The sequence below is a fragment of the Leucopleurus acutus genome (genome assembly GCF_964270905.1).
Source record: "Leucopleurus acutus genome assembly, chromosome: 14".
Classification (NCBI taxonomy): Eukaryota; Metazoa; Chordata; class Mammalia; order Artiodactyla; family Delphinidae; genus Leucopleurus; species Leucopleurus acutus.
Genome location: NC_139156.1, coordinates 82,813,247 through 82,834,059, shown reverse-complemented (window position 1 = coordinate 82,834,059; position 20,813 = coordinate 82,813,247). Strand labels below are relative to the sequence as shown.

General features: G+C 44.3%; 2 protein-coding genes across 2 annotated transcripts; one reads left to right on the top strand and one right to left on the bottom strand.

The window, feature by feature from the left end:
- Window positions 1-1,196: 1,196 nt before the first annotated feature.
- On the bottom strand, window positions 1,197-5,911 carry EXOC8 (exocyst complex component 8). The gene has a single exon (XM_082854605.1). It carries the CDS (start codon window positions 5,853-5,855, stop codon window positions 3,678-3,680), a length of 2,178 nt encoding a protein of 725 aa, XP_082710731.1. The 5' UTR covers window positions 5,856-5,911; the 3' UTR covers window positions 1,197-3,677.
- Window positions 5,912-6,131: 220 nt separating this feature from the next.
- SPRTN (SprT-like N-terminal domain) lies at window positions 6,132-18,290 on the top strand. The gene is made up of 6 exons (XM_082854556.1): window positions 6,132-6,267; window positions 6,398-6,672; window positions 7,642-7,741; window positions 11,604-11,732; window positions 14,444-14,711; window positions 15,957-18,290. Exons 1-6 carry the CDS (start codon window positions 6,265-6,267, stop codon window positions 16,688-16,690), a joined length of 1,509 nt encoding a protein of 502 aa, XP_082710682.1. The 5' UTR covers window positions 6,132-6,264; the 3' UTR covers window positions 16,691-18,290.
- Window positions 18,291-20,813: the final 2,523 nt, after the last annotated feature.

The following is a 20,813-nucleotide window of genomic DNA, read 5'->3' as shown; positions in this document are numbered from 1 at the left end:
GATGACGTGGACTTTTTACCTCCTACCCTCTGCATGATGGAAGCTTCCTTAGTAGGGATGAGTCACAGACACAGCGTTCCTCTCCTCAAATCTCTAGCACATCTGCAACGGCGCTGTGACAGTGACATTACTCCACAAGACTGTCCCAGGCACGCACGCGCTCCTGCTGCATGTCTTTGCTCACACTTGCACGCCCATCTTCCTTGCACACCTAAATCTCTTCCCCTCTTCCAGGACCTGCTCCAAGGCCAACAATTCCACGAGGCCTTTCCAAACTCCTCAGAATAACACTGCTCTCATCCTTCTCAGCATTCCCATGGGACTTAAACTGCGACACGCAGGTTTTTTGGTCGTTTTTTTTTCTCCCAACACGGTTTGCAATTATTCAATTATTTATTGATAAACGAATTAATTTTGCTGAATTTAATTTGCAACAGTTTTGCCTTTAATTTGCTAATTTATTTTTTTCCAAGTTTTATTCTCTATTTTCACCAATTTTTAAGCATATTAAGTGAAAGCATGCTTAACTTTCTTTTGTCCTCCCCACCCGCATTTTAGTCAACGTGAGGCATCGCGTTCGTTAAATACTGTTAAATCAATTATACGTGATAGTTCCCGCAATATCCACGTATTATTTAAAAAAAAAAAAAAAAGAAGATCCTTGTCATTTATGATCCTAGTTCCTAGGTCATATAGCCCACATTATATTTTCTTCACTTAAAGATGTGCAGATGGTATGAAACCCACTTTTTATATTTTTATTTTTACTTATTTATTTTTGGCTGCGCCCCGTGGCATGCGGGATCTCAGTTCCTTGACCAGGGATCAAACCTACGCCCCCCGCATTGGAAGCGTGGAGTCTTAACCACTGGACCGCCAGGGAAGTCCCTAACACCCAGTTTTTAGAGTAAATTCACATTTTGTACATCTGAAATCTCCCACTCAAGGGAATCCTAAAAAGTTGCCATCTGACTTAATTCACTTAATTCTGATAGTAGCAGAACACTTACTTAAATAAGCTAACAGTTTTGTACCTATTACTCCTCATATAGAAAAACAAAAACTAGAAAACAACCTAGACTTTTAAAACATTGCAGTAACATGAACATAACAATATTAAATCCTCATTAAAGAAAATAAATAAATATAACATTGTAATATCAATCGATTTTATCCAGTATAAGAAAAATGTTCAGCTTTATTTTGGTAAAACATCTCAGATTCCCTCAGATCACAGCATACCAATAAGCAAAATGTACACATACTGATTTTATAGTACACGTCAAGTCCCGAATTCCCAATCCCAGGAAAGCAAGTTGCAAAGTACAAGTGCTGATGACAATGATAGGTAGTGTTTTAAACAAAAATAAGTGAGTTTTCAGCACTTAAATGAGGCTTTTATCAAAAACAGACTTAATTCCACAGGGCATCTTTCTTCAACACTAATTAATTCAATCAAGTCTGATTTCAAGCTCAAGTGACAGTGTTATCTTCAAAGCAACCGAGACAAGGCAATCAACACTTAAGTGGTATAATACCGTATGTACGATATTTTTGGGCAATCTCTAACCGCATTCCATTTTCAGACCTTGTTTTGGTGTCTAACTAAAGAGAACTAGAGAGAAGAGCTCTGACCCCACTTGGAGGAAATGCAGCGAAATGCTCTGTCCTGGCACAAAGGCACGTTGCAACATCGATGGTCTTTAATCAACTTCCCACACGAACTGATTCACCAACAGCTTAATTCCTCCCGCTACAACTTTGATTAAGGAACACACAACTTTTAACAGAAGAAAGTTCTGTACTTCCAGTTTTAAAAAGCAGACAGTTCTGTGAAAAGGCTACCATTTAAATAGCATCTGAGAGCATACGCACTGAGGTTTTTAACACTTCATGCCGTAAGAGAAGTTTTCATTTCAGAAGTATCATTTCATGGACCCAGCATCAAATATTGACAGAATACATGTTTCATACAATATAATTTTGGAAACTTTAAGTGGCACAAAATAATCATAAAATTTTTATCAAATTCAAGTTTCCAGTGATCTTAAAAAACAAAAAGGCAGATTATAGCTGTTTTTGTTCAACTGAGATATCCAGTTATGGTTATTATCTAGCAAATGCTAAAGTTATGTGAAAAAAAGGTCAAAGAAAATCTTTAACTTTGATAATTTTCAACCTTTTAGATATGCACAGCTAAATATAAAATGAGAGGCTCGTCTGGCATATGAGTAATTAAGTCAAGGAGCTTTACAACCCTAGCCTGCTATTAGAAGCTATTTTAGGTTTTACATAATTCCCACAGTCTTAATACCACTATTTTCCTTCAGATAAAAGAAACGACCTTTTGAAGTCATCGGCATCAGAAATGACACTTAGGGACAAGAATCACAACCAGAGTTAGGGGAAAAATGGGTCTTAGCAGTTTCTCTCCAAGTATGAGGAAGGCCAGATAATCAAGATACAATGGATGCAAGTTTAGAAACCTAGGGAAGTTCAAATTTCTTTATTTTTGTTTACTAAACAATCTGAAGTAAGCATTATATTCAGTTTGAAAAACAAAATTTAAAAATAAAACAAGAAAAATGCAGCCTGGAGCATTTTAGGAGTCACCAAAGGTTTTTCCCCTCCTTCCTTTGGGCACACTGTCTCACTTTTCTGTGAGACGAAAAAACACTTACCCTTAGCCACGAAAAGCTATCCACTTAGCCACGAAAAAGCAAAAACAAATCTCTGCTCAAAGCAGTCATACTTAAGAACACCGTGGGGTCTGCATAGGATTTTCCCTAATTTCCCACCCACCCAGACCCTGAAATCTGAAAACTTTTCTTCCACTTGCATGAAGTCTGAGCCACTATGTGTAACCCACCCCAAAAGCGCTGTCAGGTTCTTCAATGTGTCTTGTTTTTTATTTTTTTTAATATGATAAAAGGGAACGTCAGACAACTCAGAAATATGTTAAAAAAAAATTTGATGATAGTTCTTAAGATTTTCAAGTAAATGCTCCCAAATCAAGTGTTATCACCTGCTAATTGGCAGCTAAAAATGCTGAATCATTTAAATTACGTTGGAACTGTGTTTATGACAGCTTCCTCCTGTGCTCTATAAGGATTGGAGTACTCAAGTCCACACACTAGCTACCTTCATGAAGGAATTCTTTTGACCAAAGTTTACCCTAAAACCAATTTCCTCAACTCCTTTCTTTCCCCCAAATTGTTCAAACACATTTTAAGGTGTGTAAGTATAGGGCACAGGGTGTTTTATACGGCACAGTACCCTTTAAGAAACCTAACATTTTTGTGAACGGGGAGACATTCACAACATACTTAAACTCTGTATTTACAGAAACTGTTTATTGGCGCTGCATAATCTGCACTGTGAGAACGTGTGTCGTGAGTCAAAGGATAAGCTGAAATGCTATAGTGTGACGATATATGCATTAGAGAGCTGCATAATTTAAAAGGAAAGCATATTATATATTTTAATAATTCCAATGTTTTTGTCATATGGCCTTAACTTAACATTTTTTTTTCTTTCTCCTGTGATTTTGCACTTCTATCCGAGAGGGCATCTTTTATTTTTAAGACATGTTTGAGACTATAAAGAATACGCTACTGCAACTTAATATAAATAATCCATAAGCAATATACACGGATACACAGAAACAGGTCCAGGCATCAGACCACTGACGTTGTACTTTCGGGATTCACACGCATCAGTCTCGATGCATTTCTCAGGTCCTGGAGTTGCTTGGCGGGTTTCCCCACACCCTCCTCAAACCTTTTCTCCACCACGGGGAGGACAGTTTCATACAGAAAGGATGCATTCTGCCTGATAAAAGCCTTCTTCTCTGGATCCTGCTCACATCGAAGACTGTAATCCACGTGCTGAACAGCAACCAAAATGATTTCCACCAGGCTCTCCAAAAGCACCATGTGCAGCTCCGGGAAATACAGCTTCAGTGCCTCTTCCAAGAAGCCCATGGTCTGTTTGGTGAAAGCAACCACCGTGTAACTGAGGTTCACCCAGCAGTCATCCCCCGTGTACTGCTCGAAGTTACCCACTCCACAGCTCTTCATCTCCTCTTTGAGTTTCCCCAGGGCCTCTGGAGTCATCAAGTTCATCCTCCTCCACATCTCCTCGGAGTTGCGATGCTTCGTGGCTTCGATGATGATTTCTTTGTAACTGTGTAGGGCCCCTTGGATGTCTTTCACCAGGAGGGCGTGGATGATGAAGGTGAGGTCTAGTCCGATGTCGCCCAGCTGCTGACAATGCTCCTTTGCCACTTTTACACACTCAGCCGCCGTGGAGAGGCTCTCCTTACTATCAAACACCTGCTTGCTAAAAGCATCCACAAACATGCCCATGGCTGACCTCGCCCAGACCACAAAGGCAGAGTAGCAGCCGCTGTCGGTGCCCGCAAAGTCCGTCTCAAATTCCCTGGCGGTCTCCAGAAGGCTGGTAAAGAAGACGTGGCAGAGCTTATGAATGTAGAGTAAAGTGGCACCTTCGATGCGAAGCTGGCGTATTGCAGTATGCACAGCTGCTGCCCTGTTTCTCAAAAACAGCTCACAAGCCTTCGTGCACTGGCCAAGCCGGATTAGCTGAGAAACCGCCCGGCGGGTAGCCTTGGGACCACCTCTCAGGGACCGATCCGGGGAGAGTTCAAACACTAGCACCTCAGTGAGCTGGCGGACACGCTCATCCACTCTGGCCCTTAGTTCTTTCACAGGAGGTGGGCTGGGCTTATCTTCCAGGTAACGGTTCAATTTATCCAGCAGGTCGACGGCCCCTTCAAAGTCCCTCTGGGCAATACAGACATCCAGGTCTTCAGGCAATTCCTGGATCCATTCCACTGAGAGGTCCACCTTCTCTTCTTCTGCCTCGGGAACAGCTGGTTCGCCGTCGTCTTCGTCCTCAAATGGGTTGCCAGCCTTGGAAGTCACCTGGGGTGGCCCTCGAGGGGCAGCTGCCTCCTCCTGCCCCCTGCGTCTTTTTTCACTGAGGGCCCTCTTGGTTTCCTCCAGCACTTCCAGCCACTCTCGTTTGATTTTTGCGTTTTCCGCTTGAAAAATACGGCTCTCAGGAAACATGAGCAGCTTGAACATGTCCTTCATGGGCGGGTTGTCCTTGACATTGACCACGGCCAAACCATCCAGGGGATAGAGGGCGTTGTACCGATACATCCCCCGCCGCTGTGGCAGCCAGGTGGCCACCAGCAAACAGTCGTTCATGAGAAAGCCGTGCACCCGCTGCAGCTGGGCCATGTGGTCCGCCTCGTATTCCACCAGGTCCCCGTTGTACACCAGGTACTGTCCCGGCGTCTCCAGCAGGTGCCTGCAGCCTTCCACCTTCTCAAGCAGGGTGGTGAGAGTGCGCTGCTTTCCTTCCTCGCCTGGCCCAGAACTGTCGCGGGAGGCGCCCCCGGGGCTGGGGAAAAAGCCAGCCTGGCCCCGGAGGTGGTCGCGGACCCCCGCGCCGCCTCCCCCCTCCTCCCCTCCGGAGGCGGCGGCGGCCCCCGCGGCGCCGGCAGCGGGCAGCAGGGTAAGCGGGATGCTCTCCAGGCTGCTCTTCTGCTCGGTCAGCAGGTGACTGAGCTGATACATCTCGCTCTCCAGGTAGGAGATCTCGCGGGCCGTCTCTATGAACTGCCGGTAGTTCTGGTAGACGTTGCGCTTCAGGTTCTGCGCCGTCTCCTCCGCCAGCGCCTGGATGCGCTGCCGGTGCTCCTGCAGGTCTCGGTCTCCGTCCGACTGCTGCGAGAGCTGCTTCACGTACAGCCGCGCCTCGAAGCCGCCCGACTCCAGCTGCCGCCGCAGGCGGCTCGCCCCGCTGTCTGACATCGCCATCGCCATTTCCGTCCGGACTCACGCAGTCCCTGTCACTATCGCCGTCGCCCGTGCCGCCGCTGTCGAGGCCCACCCAAGCCGGGTCCAACTCCAGGGCTGCGGAAGCAGGCTGGAAGAGAGACGAGTACGCCTGCGCCCGCGTATGAACTTCAGGCACGGCGCCTACGCAAGAGGCCGGGCGCAGGCGTTGCGCCTGCGCAGCAGCGCCAGCGGCCTAGGGCGCATGCGCCGGAGAAGCTATTGCGGAAGCGAGTGGAAGGCGGGGCAGAGAGACGTAGGTGCTGCGCCAGAACCGAGCGTGACGTTGGTGTTTGACGTTACTCGCGAACCGAGAAGGCGGTAACCAGGTTTCTGAAACCTGCCTCCGGCTCAAGCCCTGGGAACCCAAGTTTTGAGCCCACTGGGAGGTGCTGTCATGGTGAGTTCTTTTTTTTTGAGCCCCAGAAGCTTTACTTCGGCGTCTGGGACAAGTTCCGTTCTCGTTGTCGAGGCAGTTTGTCTGAGTCTCGCGAGATCGGCGGGCTGACCCGTGGGCCGGTATCTCCCAGGAGGAGCTCGACCCGGCCGTCCGAGGCTCCGGTACGTGGAGTCCCCCGGCAGCCATGGATGAGGACATGGTTTTGGCGCTGCAGCTTCAGGAGGAGTGGAACTTGCAGGCCTTGGAGCGCGATCCGGCCCAGGAGCCTCTGTCTCTGGTGGACGCGTCCTGGGAGCTGGTGGACCCCACCCCCGATATTCAGGCCCTGTTTATGCTGTTCAACGACCGTTTCTTCTGGGGCCATCTGGAGGCGGTCGAGGTGAAGTGGAGCATGCGAATGACGCTGTGAGTCCCGCGCCGCGGGCGGGGGGCGCCTCGGTCGGGTGTCCCTTCCCTGCCCTTCTCTGTCCCGCCCAGACAGCGTCAGGGGAGCCCTGTGGCCCACCCCGCGGCGGTTTGGCTGGTAAGGGGACGTTCCTTGGCGTTAGAACGATGAGCTGACCGTTTTCTCATGGGGCTTACGGGAGCGCTTTAGGACCCAGGCGGGAGAAGCAGCCGGAAGCTGACCCCGAGAAAGGAGGCCGGGGCCGCGGCTTGCTTTCTTCCCCGGGCCGCGTGCAGTCTCTGCGGGGCTCGGCGGGTACCGCCGCTGGGCCGCGAGCTCGCGGGTCAGGGTGGGGAAGGGGCGGCGTTTCCCTACTTCTGGGTCCAGGGGATCTTCGGGGGGGGGCGGCGGGGTGCGTCTCAAAGCAGCCCTTTCCGGCACGCCGAGTCCGGGAAATGCCGGCTCCAGGTAACCTGCTGCTGCGTACGAACGGAGTTGAGAAGTTGACAGTGCGGTTCGAGGCCACCGCGCTTGCTCTTGGGTGGAGGCGAAGCGCCCTGAAGTAAGAGATGAAGGTACGACACGGAAGTGTGTTTCTAGTGCCATGCTGCTGCGTATGTGGGTTTCCTCGACACTTCTGGACACAGGCTGCTGGAGACCTGGCCGTTACCGCCACCGACGACTGACCGACGGTGGCGCGTAGGGAGGAGGCAGGGAGCGGCAGAACTGGACGGCCTTCTTCGAGCTCTTACGGCCCGGCTGGGGTTCGGGGAGTCCCTGCTGCTCACGTGCCTCCCTAACTGGCGCGAAAGGCAGGGGCCGCCCCTCCGAGCGGCTGCGCGTGCGCTCTCGAGAGCGAGCCCCTCCCCCCCGCCCGAGAGCCCTCTCAGTCTGGACCGTTGGAGAAGGGACCGGCGGTTGCCCTTTCCCGTCCGCTTCCCTTTCGCGTATCTTTGCTAAGCGACCGTTTTGTGGTGGTTGTTTTCCAGGTGCGCTGGGATATGCAGCTACGAAGGCAGGGGCGGAATGTGTTCCATCCGCCTCAGTGAACCCCTCTTAAAGTTGAGACCAAGAAAGGATCTGGTGGAGGTATTCTTTGCGTGAACCCGATGCTTAGCTCAGTAATTTAGAAACGCTTGTTACTGGTTTAGACTGCTGTAAATTAATTTGTGCACGTGAACAAGAAAAAACCCGTTTTCCCTCACTGCGAACTTTTATCGTGGGGCACATAATAGTGATTACCTTATATTCTTATCGTGTTTCGAAAATAGAGGCTTTCAGGTAAGTCACCCAATGTGATCTTTACGGTAATCCTGTTTATGTTCACGGTGTGTTCTCATTTTTATAAATGAGATAATCAAGGTTCAGAGAGGCAAAGTGGTTGGTTTAGAAGCAGAGAAAAACTTAGGATCCAGATCTTTGTATTGAGACACACAGATTCTCCTGTGTTCAGCCACCATGGTGTCCTCCCAGGACGTGTAGCTGACTGGTAGAACAAAGCAGCGTGAGGGCACACTGCGTATCTAGAGCTAGTGGTCACTCCTGCTAGCAAAACGGAGCCGTGGGAGCTGTCAGAGTATGTTTAGTGGAGTCGAATAGTTGCCTGAAGATCCCCAAGATACAGCCAGTGTGAGTGGTCTTGCCCCAGTTATATCATCTGCAGCATATGCACTAGAGGGCATAGGTGGTAGAGAAATACCACCTGTGGTATAGGTGGATGGGGAATAAGTTAAAACATGCTTGGAAATATGTTTTTAAGGGTAATAAAAGGTAATGGGTTTCACAACAATGTGAATGTACTTAGCACTACTGAACCGTACACTTAAAATGGTTAAGGTGGTAAATTTTATGTTACTTTTTTTTTACCACAGTTTTAAAAAGGTAAATAGCCACTAAATGTAAAATGGTATAACAGAAATAACCCAATTAATAAGAAAGAAAGGAATAAAGGAACAAAGCCCAGATCAAATAAAGAGAAAGGTGGACATAAAAACAGCAGTTATTATGTTAAATGTAAATGGACTAAACACTCCAGTTAAAAACATGAAACGACGTCCTAGATTAACAGAGACATGCTTAAGATAAAGACACACATGTTAAATATAAAAGGATGAGAAAAAGCATATCATCTAAATACTAGACAACAGAAAGCTGTTATGGCTTTATTAGTATTAGTTTAAAGAATTTAAGAGAGGGAGTTTTACTAGAAAAAAGGGAGACATTTTATAATGATAGAATAATCTATTAAATAAAAACACATAATGACCCTAAAAGTAATAACATAGCTTTAAACGACATGAAGCATCAATAAGCAGAAACAAAAAGAGAAATAATCAATCCACATAGTTGCAGATGTTAACACAACTCCGTTGGTAATTAAATGAATAAGCAGAACAAAAATAGTAAAAATGAAAAAACAAAAGCTGAACAATATGATTAACCAGATCAACCTTACCAGGAGCCCTAATTGGAACAGCCCTAACTGAAAACTGCTTCATGAATATTTGTTGCATAAATGATTAAATTAACACGTGAACAGTTTTTGTCTTTTTAAGGTAATGGGCAAGAAGAAAATGGGAAATAGGTGCTAATGCTTCAAGTGAGCATTTGCTGTTGGCAGAAAGTTCTAACATCAGATCAGGAAGGTGGACAGAGGAGGAATAGGGGGACTCTGGCCCGTATTGAAAGTAGCTGCCTAAATTATAATCAGTAGGATTCAGAAAAGGAAAAGACTTAAACTGCTTGAGGAGGTCAAGAAAAGCTTCAGAGATGTGGATTTTATTACTAGTAACATCACCACGCCTACTGCGTGCCAGACTACCCTGGTTATTGTAGCGTTCGCCTTTACCGCAGCCCTGCAGTATTAGGGTATCTCCATCTTAAGGGTGAGGGGCAAGTGTAACTCGTCCGGGGTCACGTGGATCACGAATACCAGATCCTCGCTTTAGGCTCTGGATTCCCTGGCCCTAAAGCTCTTGTCCTGTCCCCTTAGAACTGTTACCACTGCAAACTAAAACATGGGGTGAGCCTGACAGGACAGGTTGGATTCTCACATGTACACATAGTAGAGGAGACTACCTTGACAGAAGGAACGGGAGTGCTGTGAACAGAAGCGAGGCCACTAAACTTACGGCATGTTTAGGAGCAGAAGTACTTGTTTTGGGCCAGATATAGAACAGTGGTGGGAAACAGAGGTATTTGGGGACCATGCTGTGTAGAGCCTAAATGTGGAAAATGGTAGATATATAAAAATAGAAGTGTTCAGTACAATGCCATGTCCCATTTTCGAGATGTGTTTAAATTGGACCAAAAATCAGGAACTAAGTAGTTTCTCCTTTCTGAGAATGGTTATCATTATTTTAGAATGTTGAGAGACATCTGAAATGTAGAATGGCCTTTGACTCTAAGTCTCAGTAGAGTGGCATTTTCTTGAAAAGATAGAGTTGATAATTTTAAAAGGGATGGTTTCATAATGACCAAGTTAAAATGTTTGATTCTCCCATTTTGCTGTTCAGCATAATTTTGTAAGACTAAAATTCATTAATGCCAGTCTAGTTCTTCTGATGGAAATTCTTTTTTTCACAAAACTATGGAGGATTATGGAAAAGGTATGCTTTTGAAGACCTTTATGATTTTCACTTTTTGTATTCACTTTTTTTTAGAATAAAGTATGAAATAGCAGGCTTAAGTGCTTTTGTTAACTTTGCACCTAAACTGCTGCATCCTTGGTGTGGAATGAGCAGGTTTTACTGTTGGTTTTAAATTTTTACATGATTCAGAATCCCAAAACTATAGAAAGCTGTACACAAAGAAATCTTGATCTCCCCCATCCCTCTATTCTGAACTCTCTACCTCCTAAAGGATACTGTTATTTCTTTTTTCTATCGTTGTTCTGTTTTGCCAATATTTATATCCACTCTTATGCCCTCCCCACCACATAGCATACTTCTTATACAAAATTCTGTGTATACTCTTCTGTACTTTGCCTTTTTTCATTAAAATGATACAGTCTGTAGCCTCCTCCAGATCATTTCATAGAGAAATTTTTCTTTCTTTTTTATGGCCGCATGGAATTCCATTATGTGGCTCTTCTTTCAACAAGGCCCCTGTTGCTAAACACTGTTCTCACTCTTTTGCTTTTGTAAGCAGTGCCACCGAGAAAATACCTCATATGTGCGGCCTTTCATTTTAGTCTGGGTGTTGCTGAGTTCAGCGATAAATGGATTTGTAATTTTGTTAGATGTTATCAAATTCTCCTCCCCAGGGAGAGGAGAATTTGTACCATTTTCACTCCTACCAGTGATATATGGGAGTGCTTATTTTCCCTTAGCTTTACTAATGGTGTCAAACTTTAGGAGTTTTACTAGTCTTGATAAGCAAGAAGTGGTATACTAATGTATTAATTTGCATTTCTGTTTTTATAAATGACGTTGAACGTTTTTCACATGTTTATGGATCATATATGTTTCATTTTCTCTGACCTGTCCGTGACATTTGCCTATTTTAAAATTATATTGTTGGTCATTTCCCTGTGGACTTTTAGGAGTTCTTTATATTTTAGGAATTAATAGGCTGTGAGACGGTTGCACATACATTTTTCTGAGTTTCTTTTTTCGCTTTACTTATAAAATTTTTTCCCCATACAGAATTTTAAAATTTTCATGTAGTTGGATTTGTCAGTCTTTTCTACTGGATTTTTATTAATAATTAAAAAGGCTTTCTTGGAACAAGAGTTCTTAGCCTGGGACCTACAGAGCTTTGGATATTATAGAGACAAAGTTTTGTGAATGTGTGCTTATGTAAGTTTTCTAGAAAGATCGTTCATGACTTTGTTCAGTATCTGAACGGAGCCTGTGATCCAAAGAAGGTTAAGACCCCAGGTAGAGTAAGAAAATGCATTTTTATTTTCAAAAGCACCATAACAAATTAATTTGACTGTTCTCTGTTTCAGACCCTCTTGCATGAAATGATACATGCCTATTTATTTGTCACGAATAACGATAAAGATCGGGAAGGGCACGGCCCAGAGTTTTGTAAGCATATGCATCGCATCAATCGCCTGACGGGAGCCAATATAACGGTATATGAAGCCACACACATTTACGACATTCAGCAGTTGTTTATTCAGCACTTCCTGAAAACAGAGAACTGGGTAGAAACGAATACTATGTTTGAGGATTTTCCACAGCAAGTGAGAGGCCCAGAGAAGCTGCCTGGCCTGTCGAGGACCACGTAGGCGAAGGGCGGCCGCACCAGCGGTACCCTGGTGCCTCCAGCCACAGCGAGGGCAGCCCGTTGCACAGGGTTGCTGCAGGCCTGCGCACCTCTCTTCTGGACCACTACAGTCCGCTCCTAATTTTGTTGCCTTGTCGTGTCCTCCAGACTGTCCCATATTCTGCCACCATTTCATATGTCATTCCCTTCTTCAGAAGTCTTGATTCGTGTTTCTGCATGATATTGTAGGAGATGGCAGAGCCTGGGGTCAAAAAAGCAGGAAGAGTCAGGTTGCTTGCGTCCAGACGCTGGTGCCACTGATTCACTGTGGGACCCGCTGATTTCTTCTGCGCTTCAGTTTACTCGCGTGAAAGGAGGGTAGTGACAGCACCTACCTGTTGGGTCCTGTGAGGCTTAGAGGAAGTACGTGCAAAACATTTTAGCACAGTTTGAGTACTCATTAAATATTAGTTGTTTTTGTTATTACTGATTCATTTTTTCAGATAACCTTGCTCTTCCCTTTCTCTTACCTTCTGCAGCCCCCCTGCTTATGTCTTAATGCTTCTAACTGGACTTTGCACCTCTGTGCCTGTCCTCATATACCCTCTTCCTAAAAGATGCCACTTCTCCCATTTTCTGTCAAAATGATCTCCATCTTTGCAGTGAGATGCAGCTTCTCCCTCCTTGGAACCTGCTCGGCAGATGTTTAACCTTTTACGCTACTTTATTCCGCTTTCATACCTCTCACGGGGCGGCTCTTGCCTATCCTTACATAGCTCTGCATGAGATGTGTAGTGCAGTGTCTCTACAGGCGCTTAGCAAATATGGAATTGAATGGAACCAAACAGAAATATTAATTCCTACAAAGATTAAATGCCTTGGTGTGTTTAGATATTTCCTTCCTTTAAAAGGCAACAAAGGCCAGTGTGATGGAAAGCGAGAAGTGCTGACCCTCCGTGTAGTATTCTCTAGCCGTCAGTTTAATTTTCTAGAGACACGGACAGAGTTCCTTCAACATCAGGGAAGTGGCTTGCATTAACACAGTCACATAAAATCCAGATTAGCACAAGAATTACGGAGTTGCTAGTGTAAAAGACTTAGTTTCTTCATCAGAATTCACACTTTAAGCAAAATCCTAGTATACTTCCTGTTGTTCAGTTGGAAGAGGATATGCCCTTTTATCTTGGATGTCTGTGTGTTTTCATCTAGGAGGTTTTATCAGGTGGACACCCCTTGCTTTCACGGGTTACATCACGTTACAGCACACTCCACAGGGCATCCACATTGAGAACAATTTTATTTTAGTGACTACATTGTTAAAAAGTTACATCCCCAGGCTATAGGAATTACGGAAGCTGGAAGCAAAACAGATCCAGTTCGCTGTGGTCTTTGCCGCTGAATTGTTAAGCGGAGTGTTCTCAACACGAGAGAGCGGGCAGGGTCTTACAGGCCTCCTCGCTCCCAGACCCTCTGTCCTCCAGTCTCTTCTGCACCTACCATGATTTGCGTTGTTGGCGTGCTTGCCAAATAATAGAGTTTGTTTGCTTATGATGGAGAGATGGTGATTATGAAACTATTTATCTGTAGAGTGATAGAAAGCTTAGCATTCTTTCCCACAAGGGGACTTTACTAAAGAGTTAAATGCCTTGGTTTAAACAAACAAAACAAAACTCATATGCTGTGCTCCTTATATAAACAGTAACGTTTCACTGAGAGGACAGGAGGAAAAGGTGCTCAGTCCTTCAGGAGTATCCGTTTCAGACGGTGCCCTGCTGTCCTCAGTACTCCCGAGGTGGGGGGGCTATAGCCGTCCTGTCTGTCTCCTGCTTAGGTTCTAAGTAAGATTTCATCTAGAGGGTGGAACAGACGGATCCTGTTGAAGGGCTGAAAAGCGCATTTACGGAGAATTTTACTTGACTCGAAGCTTTTCACTCAGCAAACACTGAGCACGTTCCCTGTGCCAGGCGGGTAATAGGCACTAGGGGCACAGGCTGAGGCCTTTCAAGTCCTGGAGAGCTTTTGACCCATAATCAGATAAAATGATAGCCCGAAGCCTTATTATGAAGAAATGGGCGGAGCCGGGCGCATGTGCGGGGCGGGTTTGACAGACGCTGCCCGAGGTTTGGGTCCAGCGTTTACAGGAAACAGTCCTCAGGACCCTTTGTTTACTTACAGGGGAAGATTTCAGCTTGGCAGTGGGAACAATTCTTATTTACTACAGCATTATATAAAATCTTGTCTTTATCCTAGTTTTTCATCATTTAGAAATAGGGGTTCTAAAACTTTTAGCATTTATAGAAGCTTTTTGGTTTTTTTTTTAATTTTCTTCTAGTCTCACCTTTTTCTATCTTTACACAGTTTATGAAGCACTAAATTAAGTGCTGCTGTTTCCCATTAAAATGAACTTTTGAAGAGAAGCTAAATATCGTTACTGTCTTTCCCAAAACACAACTTCAGAAAGCTCTGGGAAACTGGAAAGTTGAAAAAGGGGGCGGGGGGCTGCTTATATATTGCTTGTATATTCTCTTACACTTGTTAACCTGCCTGCTTAACGCTGACAACTTCATCTCGACCCAGGTGTACCATACTTTCCACGACGAGGTGGATGAGTACCGGCGACACTGGTGGCGCTGCAATGGGCCGTGTCAGCACAAGAAGCCATATTACGGCTACGTGAAACGCGCCACCAACAGGGCACCCTCTGCCCATGACTACTGGTGGGCTGAGCACCAGAAAACCTGTGGAGGCACCTACATAAAAATCAAGGAACCAGAGAGCTACTCAAAAAAAGGCAAAGGAAAGACAAAACCAGGAAAGCAGCCAGTATCAGAAGCAGAAAATAAAGGTAACTCTGCTTATATTCTCCCAGCTTTTCCACGGCTGTGGCTGTGACGCAGACAGTACTGTCCATCGGGGAACTGGCATTAGGTAAGCTTAAGGATTGTTTCTAGTGTAGACGTTTTCAAGTGTGAACTCAAGGGAAAAAAAAAAATCCCGTTGTCCATGAAATGGTGGTAGAAAACTATCCTCTGCTGTATACACATGTGAGTAAAAGTAGAAGTAGTTTCCACCGCTGAAATTTGAGGGTGAAGTCCCTTTCCCTGTCCTGACTCACTGGGTCATTAGGATAGAAACAGAAGGCAAAGACTGTCCGAATGAAAACAGTAATTCAGATAACAAAGCCCGGAATGGAAGTCCTAGCTACACTCCTTCCTATCAGTTGGAGTCTATCCAGGTGACTTCTGTTGATGTATGTATTTTCATTGGGAGAATGGGAAAAGGATATGACATGTATTACGCTAGTACTTCATCTTCAGGATTTATCCCTTTCCTGTGCAGTTCAGAGTTACTGCCTTTTTTTTTTTTAACTTTTTTTAGCTCTGTAATCTCACTTTTTTTTTTTAAGTCTTTATTGAATTTGTTACAATATTGTTTCTGTTTTGTTTTGGTTTTTTGACCTGGAGGCATGTGGGATATTAGCTCCTTGACCAGGGATCGAACCTGCACCTCTTGCATTGGAAGGCGAAGTCTTAACCACTGGACCGCCAGGGAAGCCCCTAGAGTAACTGCCTTTTGAAGGGGTAACAAGGTTACTAAAGTTAATGCTTCTTCCCTTGGGAAGTTGTGGATTTGATGTGATAAGGACTCACAGACATAAGCTATATTTCTCATGTCTGAAGTGTTCATTAGTAAGTTGAGAAGCTATAGAAGAATTTATGTGGAGAGATTTTATGCCCTCAGTTTTGTGAGTTGGGAAGATAAGAACGTGGTAGCAGATTTTTCGCTTCTGGAATGACACTTAAGAATACTAACAGCAATTTTCAAGGTAAAAGTTACTTCGCTGTTGATGTTTGTGTGATAGAACTGCTTATCTAAATATGAGAGGGTGTTTTTGTCCTTTATGTTTTCTCAGTACCACAGCTTTCGGACTGCTAAGGATTGTCCGTCTCCCGTCAGTAGATAATTACAACATAGTTCTAATGCAGAACAGAAGTAGTATTTCTTCATTTGGAAAAGCTATCCATTAGCTTAATATTTGTTATGGTATTGATTTTGAGCCAAGGAAGAATCTTATTTGCTTCTTTTGCAGGTAAACCGAACAGAGGGGAGACACAGTTGTTAATCCCTTTCAGTGGGAAAGGGTATGTTCTAGGGGGAACCAGCAGTTCGCCTTCATCTGGGAAATGTCTCACTTCACATGCTGTTAAAACCCAGGATCTTTTAAATCAGGACCATTCAGCAAATGCCTTAAGACCCAATTCGAAACCTGAGGTGACATTTGAACAGAACGGCTCAAGTGGGAAAACTTCCTTAGTCTCCGCTGCTCTCAGTTCCAGTCACCAAAGTGTTTTAAGCAACTACTTCTCTAGAGTATCGGTCTCCAAGCACAAGGCTTTCAGAAGTGTGAGTGAGTCTCCGATGAAAAGCCTCACGGTTGGTGACATCACTAAAAACTCGGTCTCTTCTAGTTCTCAAAGGAGGGTGACATCTTCTAAGATATCCCTAAGAAATCCTCTAAAAGCAGTGCGATCGACATCTGTGACTGCACCCCAGGTTGCAGGTGGGCCTGAAGATCAATTCCCAAGTAAACGCCCCAGGCTCGAAGACAGGACTGTTTTCGACAACTTTTTTATCGCGAAAGAGCAAACACAGAGTGGTGGTAACGATCCAAAGTGTGGTTCACGTCCTATAGCTGCAACGCAGAATGCCAGCAGTTCATCTAGTCAGAGCAAAATGGTTCACTGTCCTGTTTGTCAGAGTGAAGTTTTGGAGTCTCAGATTAATGAGCACCTGGACTGGTGCCTTGCAGGTGATAGCCTCTAAGTCAAAAGCTGAAAACAATCTCTGAAAAATGAATGGGTCTCACATGTCCCACCCGTATTACCTCATAGCACAGTGTCAGCTGCTCAGGAATTCCCGGTTAGTGCTAAGATTTGCAGATTATAACCTAGTTCACCCATATTAAATGTTCTATTTTATATATACATATGAGATTGTAACTTAAACTATTTTATGTCTGAGGGTGCTATACTCACTCGTAGGTGTACTGTAGCCCAGAGTTGCTTCTGGGTGCATACACGTATAATTTTTAGGTACTTATATTCTTTCTTTTAAAAGTATTTAAATCTGTTAATCTTTTTAATTTGCATATTTTCCTTAAAATAGTCAGTGAGGAATCCTGTCAGGTGTTTGGTTAAATTCCTTTAATAATATTAAAACTCATTCCCAGAACTGGTAATATTCATAGTATCGGACATATTGACCAAAAATACAACCTAGTTGTTTCCCGGTACTCAAGGCTTTTGGTTTTTCTTTTTTTTTTCTTCAAAATTTTAACAGGAAATACATTTCCAATATTATGAAGATTTTTATTTCTCTGTTTCACTAAAAGGTGGCAGCAGGTTTGAGGTTAAAGTAGATAAGCAGAGTAAAAGAAATTCCTTTTGGAATATTGCTGGTAACAAATAGCCACTGTAATTCTGTGGGCCGGGGTTGAGCTGTTCTCTCAGCGCTTTAGCAAAAGGACTGGTTAAAACTCAGTACTAAGTAACTGGCGTATATAACATATCCAAGTTGCCTAGTTTATGTACAAGTGGACCATCATCTGGAAACAGTATTATGAACCTTAAGCCAAAGTTGAAACCATTTAGGAATACCATTTGTGTATGTAAAAAATTATATTTCTTTTAAAAAACATTCTTTTCCACGTCCCAGCAAAGGGACAGAGATAGTTTGGTTAGTTTACTTTGTCTCATGGCTCTGCCGCCAGTGTGTTGGCATATTTTCAGGGCCTTAGTTCACAGCTTTTCTTTTTCTTAACTTTGTTGCAACACGACTTTACATCCGTAAGGTGCAGCTGGGTTCCCCGCTGAGTGACCACTACGCAGGTGCAGTTAGAGAGCATTTCAGTTGCCATGAAGTGTCCTTATGGGCAACTCTTGCCAGCCAACACCCACCACCCCAGAGTAACCAATGTTTTCGTCTGTCACCACGGTTAGTTTAGCTTGTTTTTAAACACTATGAAGTAGTACCTTTGTTGCTATGGGTAGCAGAAGTTCAGTCTTTTCATTGCTCTGTAGTATTTGTATGAATATGCCCGAGTTTATCTATCATTCTGATATTAATGGACATTGCAATTATCTCCAGTTTGGGGCTGGCCATTCTGAATAACGCTGCTAAGAACGTTCTTACTCATTTCTGCTGAGCATATCCCCAGTCTGGAATGCAGGGTCACCAGGTGCATTTATGTTTAGCTTTAGTAAATGCTGCCAGTTTACAGTCCTGCCCGCAGTGTATGAGAGCTTGTCACTCAGCAGTCTTAACGCTGTTGTCAGTCCTTTTCATTTTAGCCTGTCTGGTTGAGTGTTTACGAGTTTTGATATTTCTTAAGCATGAAGTTAATAGTATTTAATAAATATTTATAGATAAATGACTTAAAATGTGTATTATGTTGAATACCGTTACACTTTCATAGAGGATCATTTTCTCTACTTCAATTTAACAAATTTTGTGCAGTTTAACACTTTTTGGGGGCGGAGGGGTGCAAAACCGTACAAGGTTCTGGGGCTGTGACGTAAGTAAGAGCCCGAGTCCTCAAGGAGCTTTACAGCCTAGTCGGGGAGTGAGACAAGCAGAGGTGGTTTCAGCCTAGTAAGTGCTCTGATGGGCTTCTGCCGGCGTTGCGGGAACTTAAAGACGATCAGCAGAATAGCCCAGGGCTTCAGGGGACGGAGGGACAAGCTCTACATCCGGCTGAGTCTCCTAGGGCCAGTCAGGGTCGCCTGGGGTCGGGGTGGGGGATAGAAAGGGCCTTGCAGAGAAGGAACACGAAGGCTTGGAAACAGACCGGCACGTTCGACTGGGAGAACTAAGCTGTTCCAAGTGGACAGAGTGTATGTAAGATGTGAGGGGTAAGATGGCAGGAGAAGGGCTGCAGACAGGACAGGTGTACGCAGAGCCTGAGGGCAGAAAGACCCATCCGTCCGTCTCGTTCTGCACTTTACATCCAGTTTGTATGGCCCCTGTTCATAACACATCTGCTGATTCAGGTGGGGCTGGTGCAGTGAGGGTTGGGAAGGCTTGTATGCCAGCCAAGAACATTCGAGAAGTGTTTTGACCAGTTCTCCGGGGGCAACAGAGACAGGAGGAAGAAAGGGGGGCAGTGGCAGGGAAAGAGAGAGGATGGGTTCGAGAAATACTCAGGTTGTAAAATCAAGAGCTGGTCAGTTTTAAGGGATGATGGGAATGTTAGTTGGCAAGAAAACAAGTTAATTTTAAATTTGGGATTAAATAAGCCTTCGCGTCAATCGCTCAGAATTCTGATACTCCCCAATCTGTCATTTATATTAGAAAAATAGTTTTCTGTTCTGTTGGTTTGTTTTTCCCTTTTAAAGCAAGTTTCCTATCCTGATAACAGTCATTTGGGGTCAACCTTTAAATGTTGTTGCCCTTCATGTTGGAGAGATGGGGTGGGAGAAGGGGAGCAGACTTGACTTCTGTAAAAATTCGGTGTTTTTTAAAGTCAAGATTATACAATATCTAGCAAAGCAACTTTAGACTTAGAAAGTATAGTAGACTTTCACAGTAGACTATAAATGCGTATCCTAACTGGAAATTCTAAGGTGGGTGGGAAAATGGGACAAAAATCTCACAGAGTATCCCGTTGTCCTAAAGCTCTGAGCTTGTGGTTCCCCCCCCCCCCCCAAAGCTTAGAGGAGTTTTAAGTAAATTAGAATGTCAAAGTGAAAGAGGCGCTGCATCTTCCTGCAGATTTAGTACCCAGCTGGGATCCCGTGCCTGGGGCACACGCGGTATCTCCTCTCACTGGGCTGCTTGGTGAAAAAGCGGAAGTCTTTTTGCAGTTAGTCCTTATTGAGGGGCAGTGGGTTCCTGTTGTTCTTTGTCTCAATTTTTTGTCCTTGAGGCTATTGGTGCCTTAGCAATTTGTTGTGTTTGTTGTTGACTAAGTAGCATATCCACCAAATGAAGTGAAACTATTGGACAATTATTATTACAGATTAAATTGCCTGGGGAGTTGAAATTAACAGAAAAGGATGCAACGTGGAGATCAGCTCTGGTTTTCCTTTATTTTTCTAACATTCCACTAGAATGTTAGAAGTTATATAATTCCATACACATCATCACACACCTTTTGATATGAAAAGTGAAAGACTTGATCTTCTTAAGTGACTCAGGAATCATCTCAATATTAAAATTTACACCGTTGTAGACTGTAATACAGAAACAAGCCGCTGTTTGCTTTCTTCAGCTCTGGTGCTAATAAACCTACCAAAAGATTTATACCCTCTGGCTTAACTGAACACCAGATGGCGCTCTTAGTAAATTAAATTTCTCTGAAAAACCGAAGGCAAAAAGCAAAGCCAAAAGGATGTAAGGGAGAAACTTCAACGGGCATAGTAATTGCTAATTTTGACCCATAAAGGGAAACGGTAGGTTAGGATCTCAAGTCCTGAGAGAGGAGGGGACACAGCATGGCCAAGAGTGTGTGCTTGTTCAGACAAACGAGGACTGATCTACAGGGCACCGTAATCTCCCCAGACTTGTTTTCATTTCACCTTCCACTCTGAACACTTAACAAACATATGGCAAAACATGGTACTCCCCAACAATGTCTTCCAGACGCGGTGGGACCTATACTTTCTACTGCTTTCAAAATCACAGCACTCTTCCTTTGAATGTCTGGTACTTCTTATTTTGTGGTGTATCATCTAGGTTAGTCTGAAAGCTTCCTAGGACATAATGTCCTTTTTCCCCTGTGTCAGAGGTCTAGAAGAAAGAAGAGGGGCCTGTTAAATTCTTGGCGTTTCTCAACTTCCATTGTTACCTGCTTTTGCAAAAACATCTTAATGTAACACTGACTCGTTCCCATACTTCCCTGAAGAATCAAAGTTTGTATTTTCAAGATAGGATATTCTTAAGACCCAAA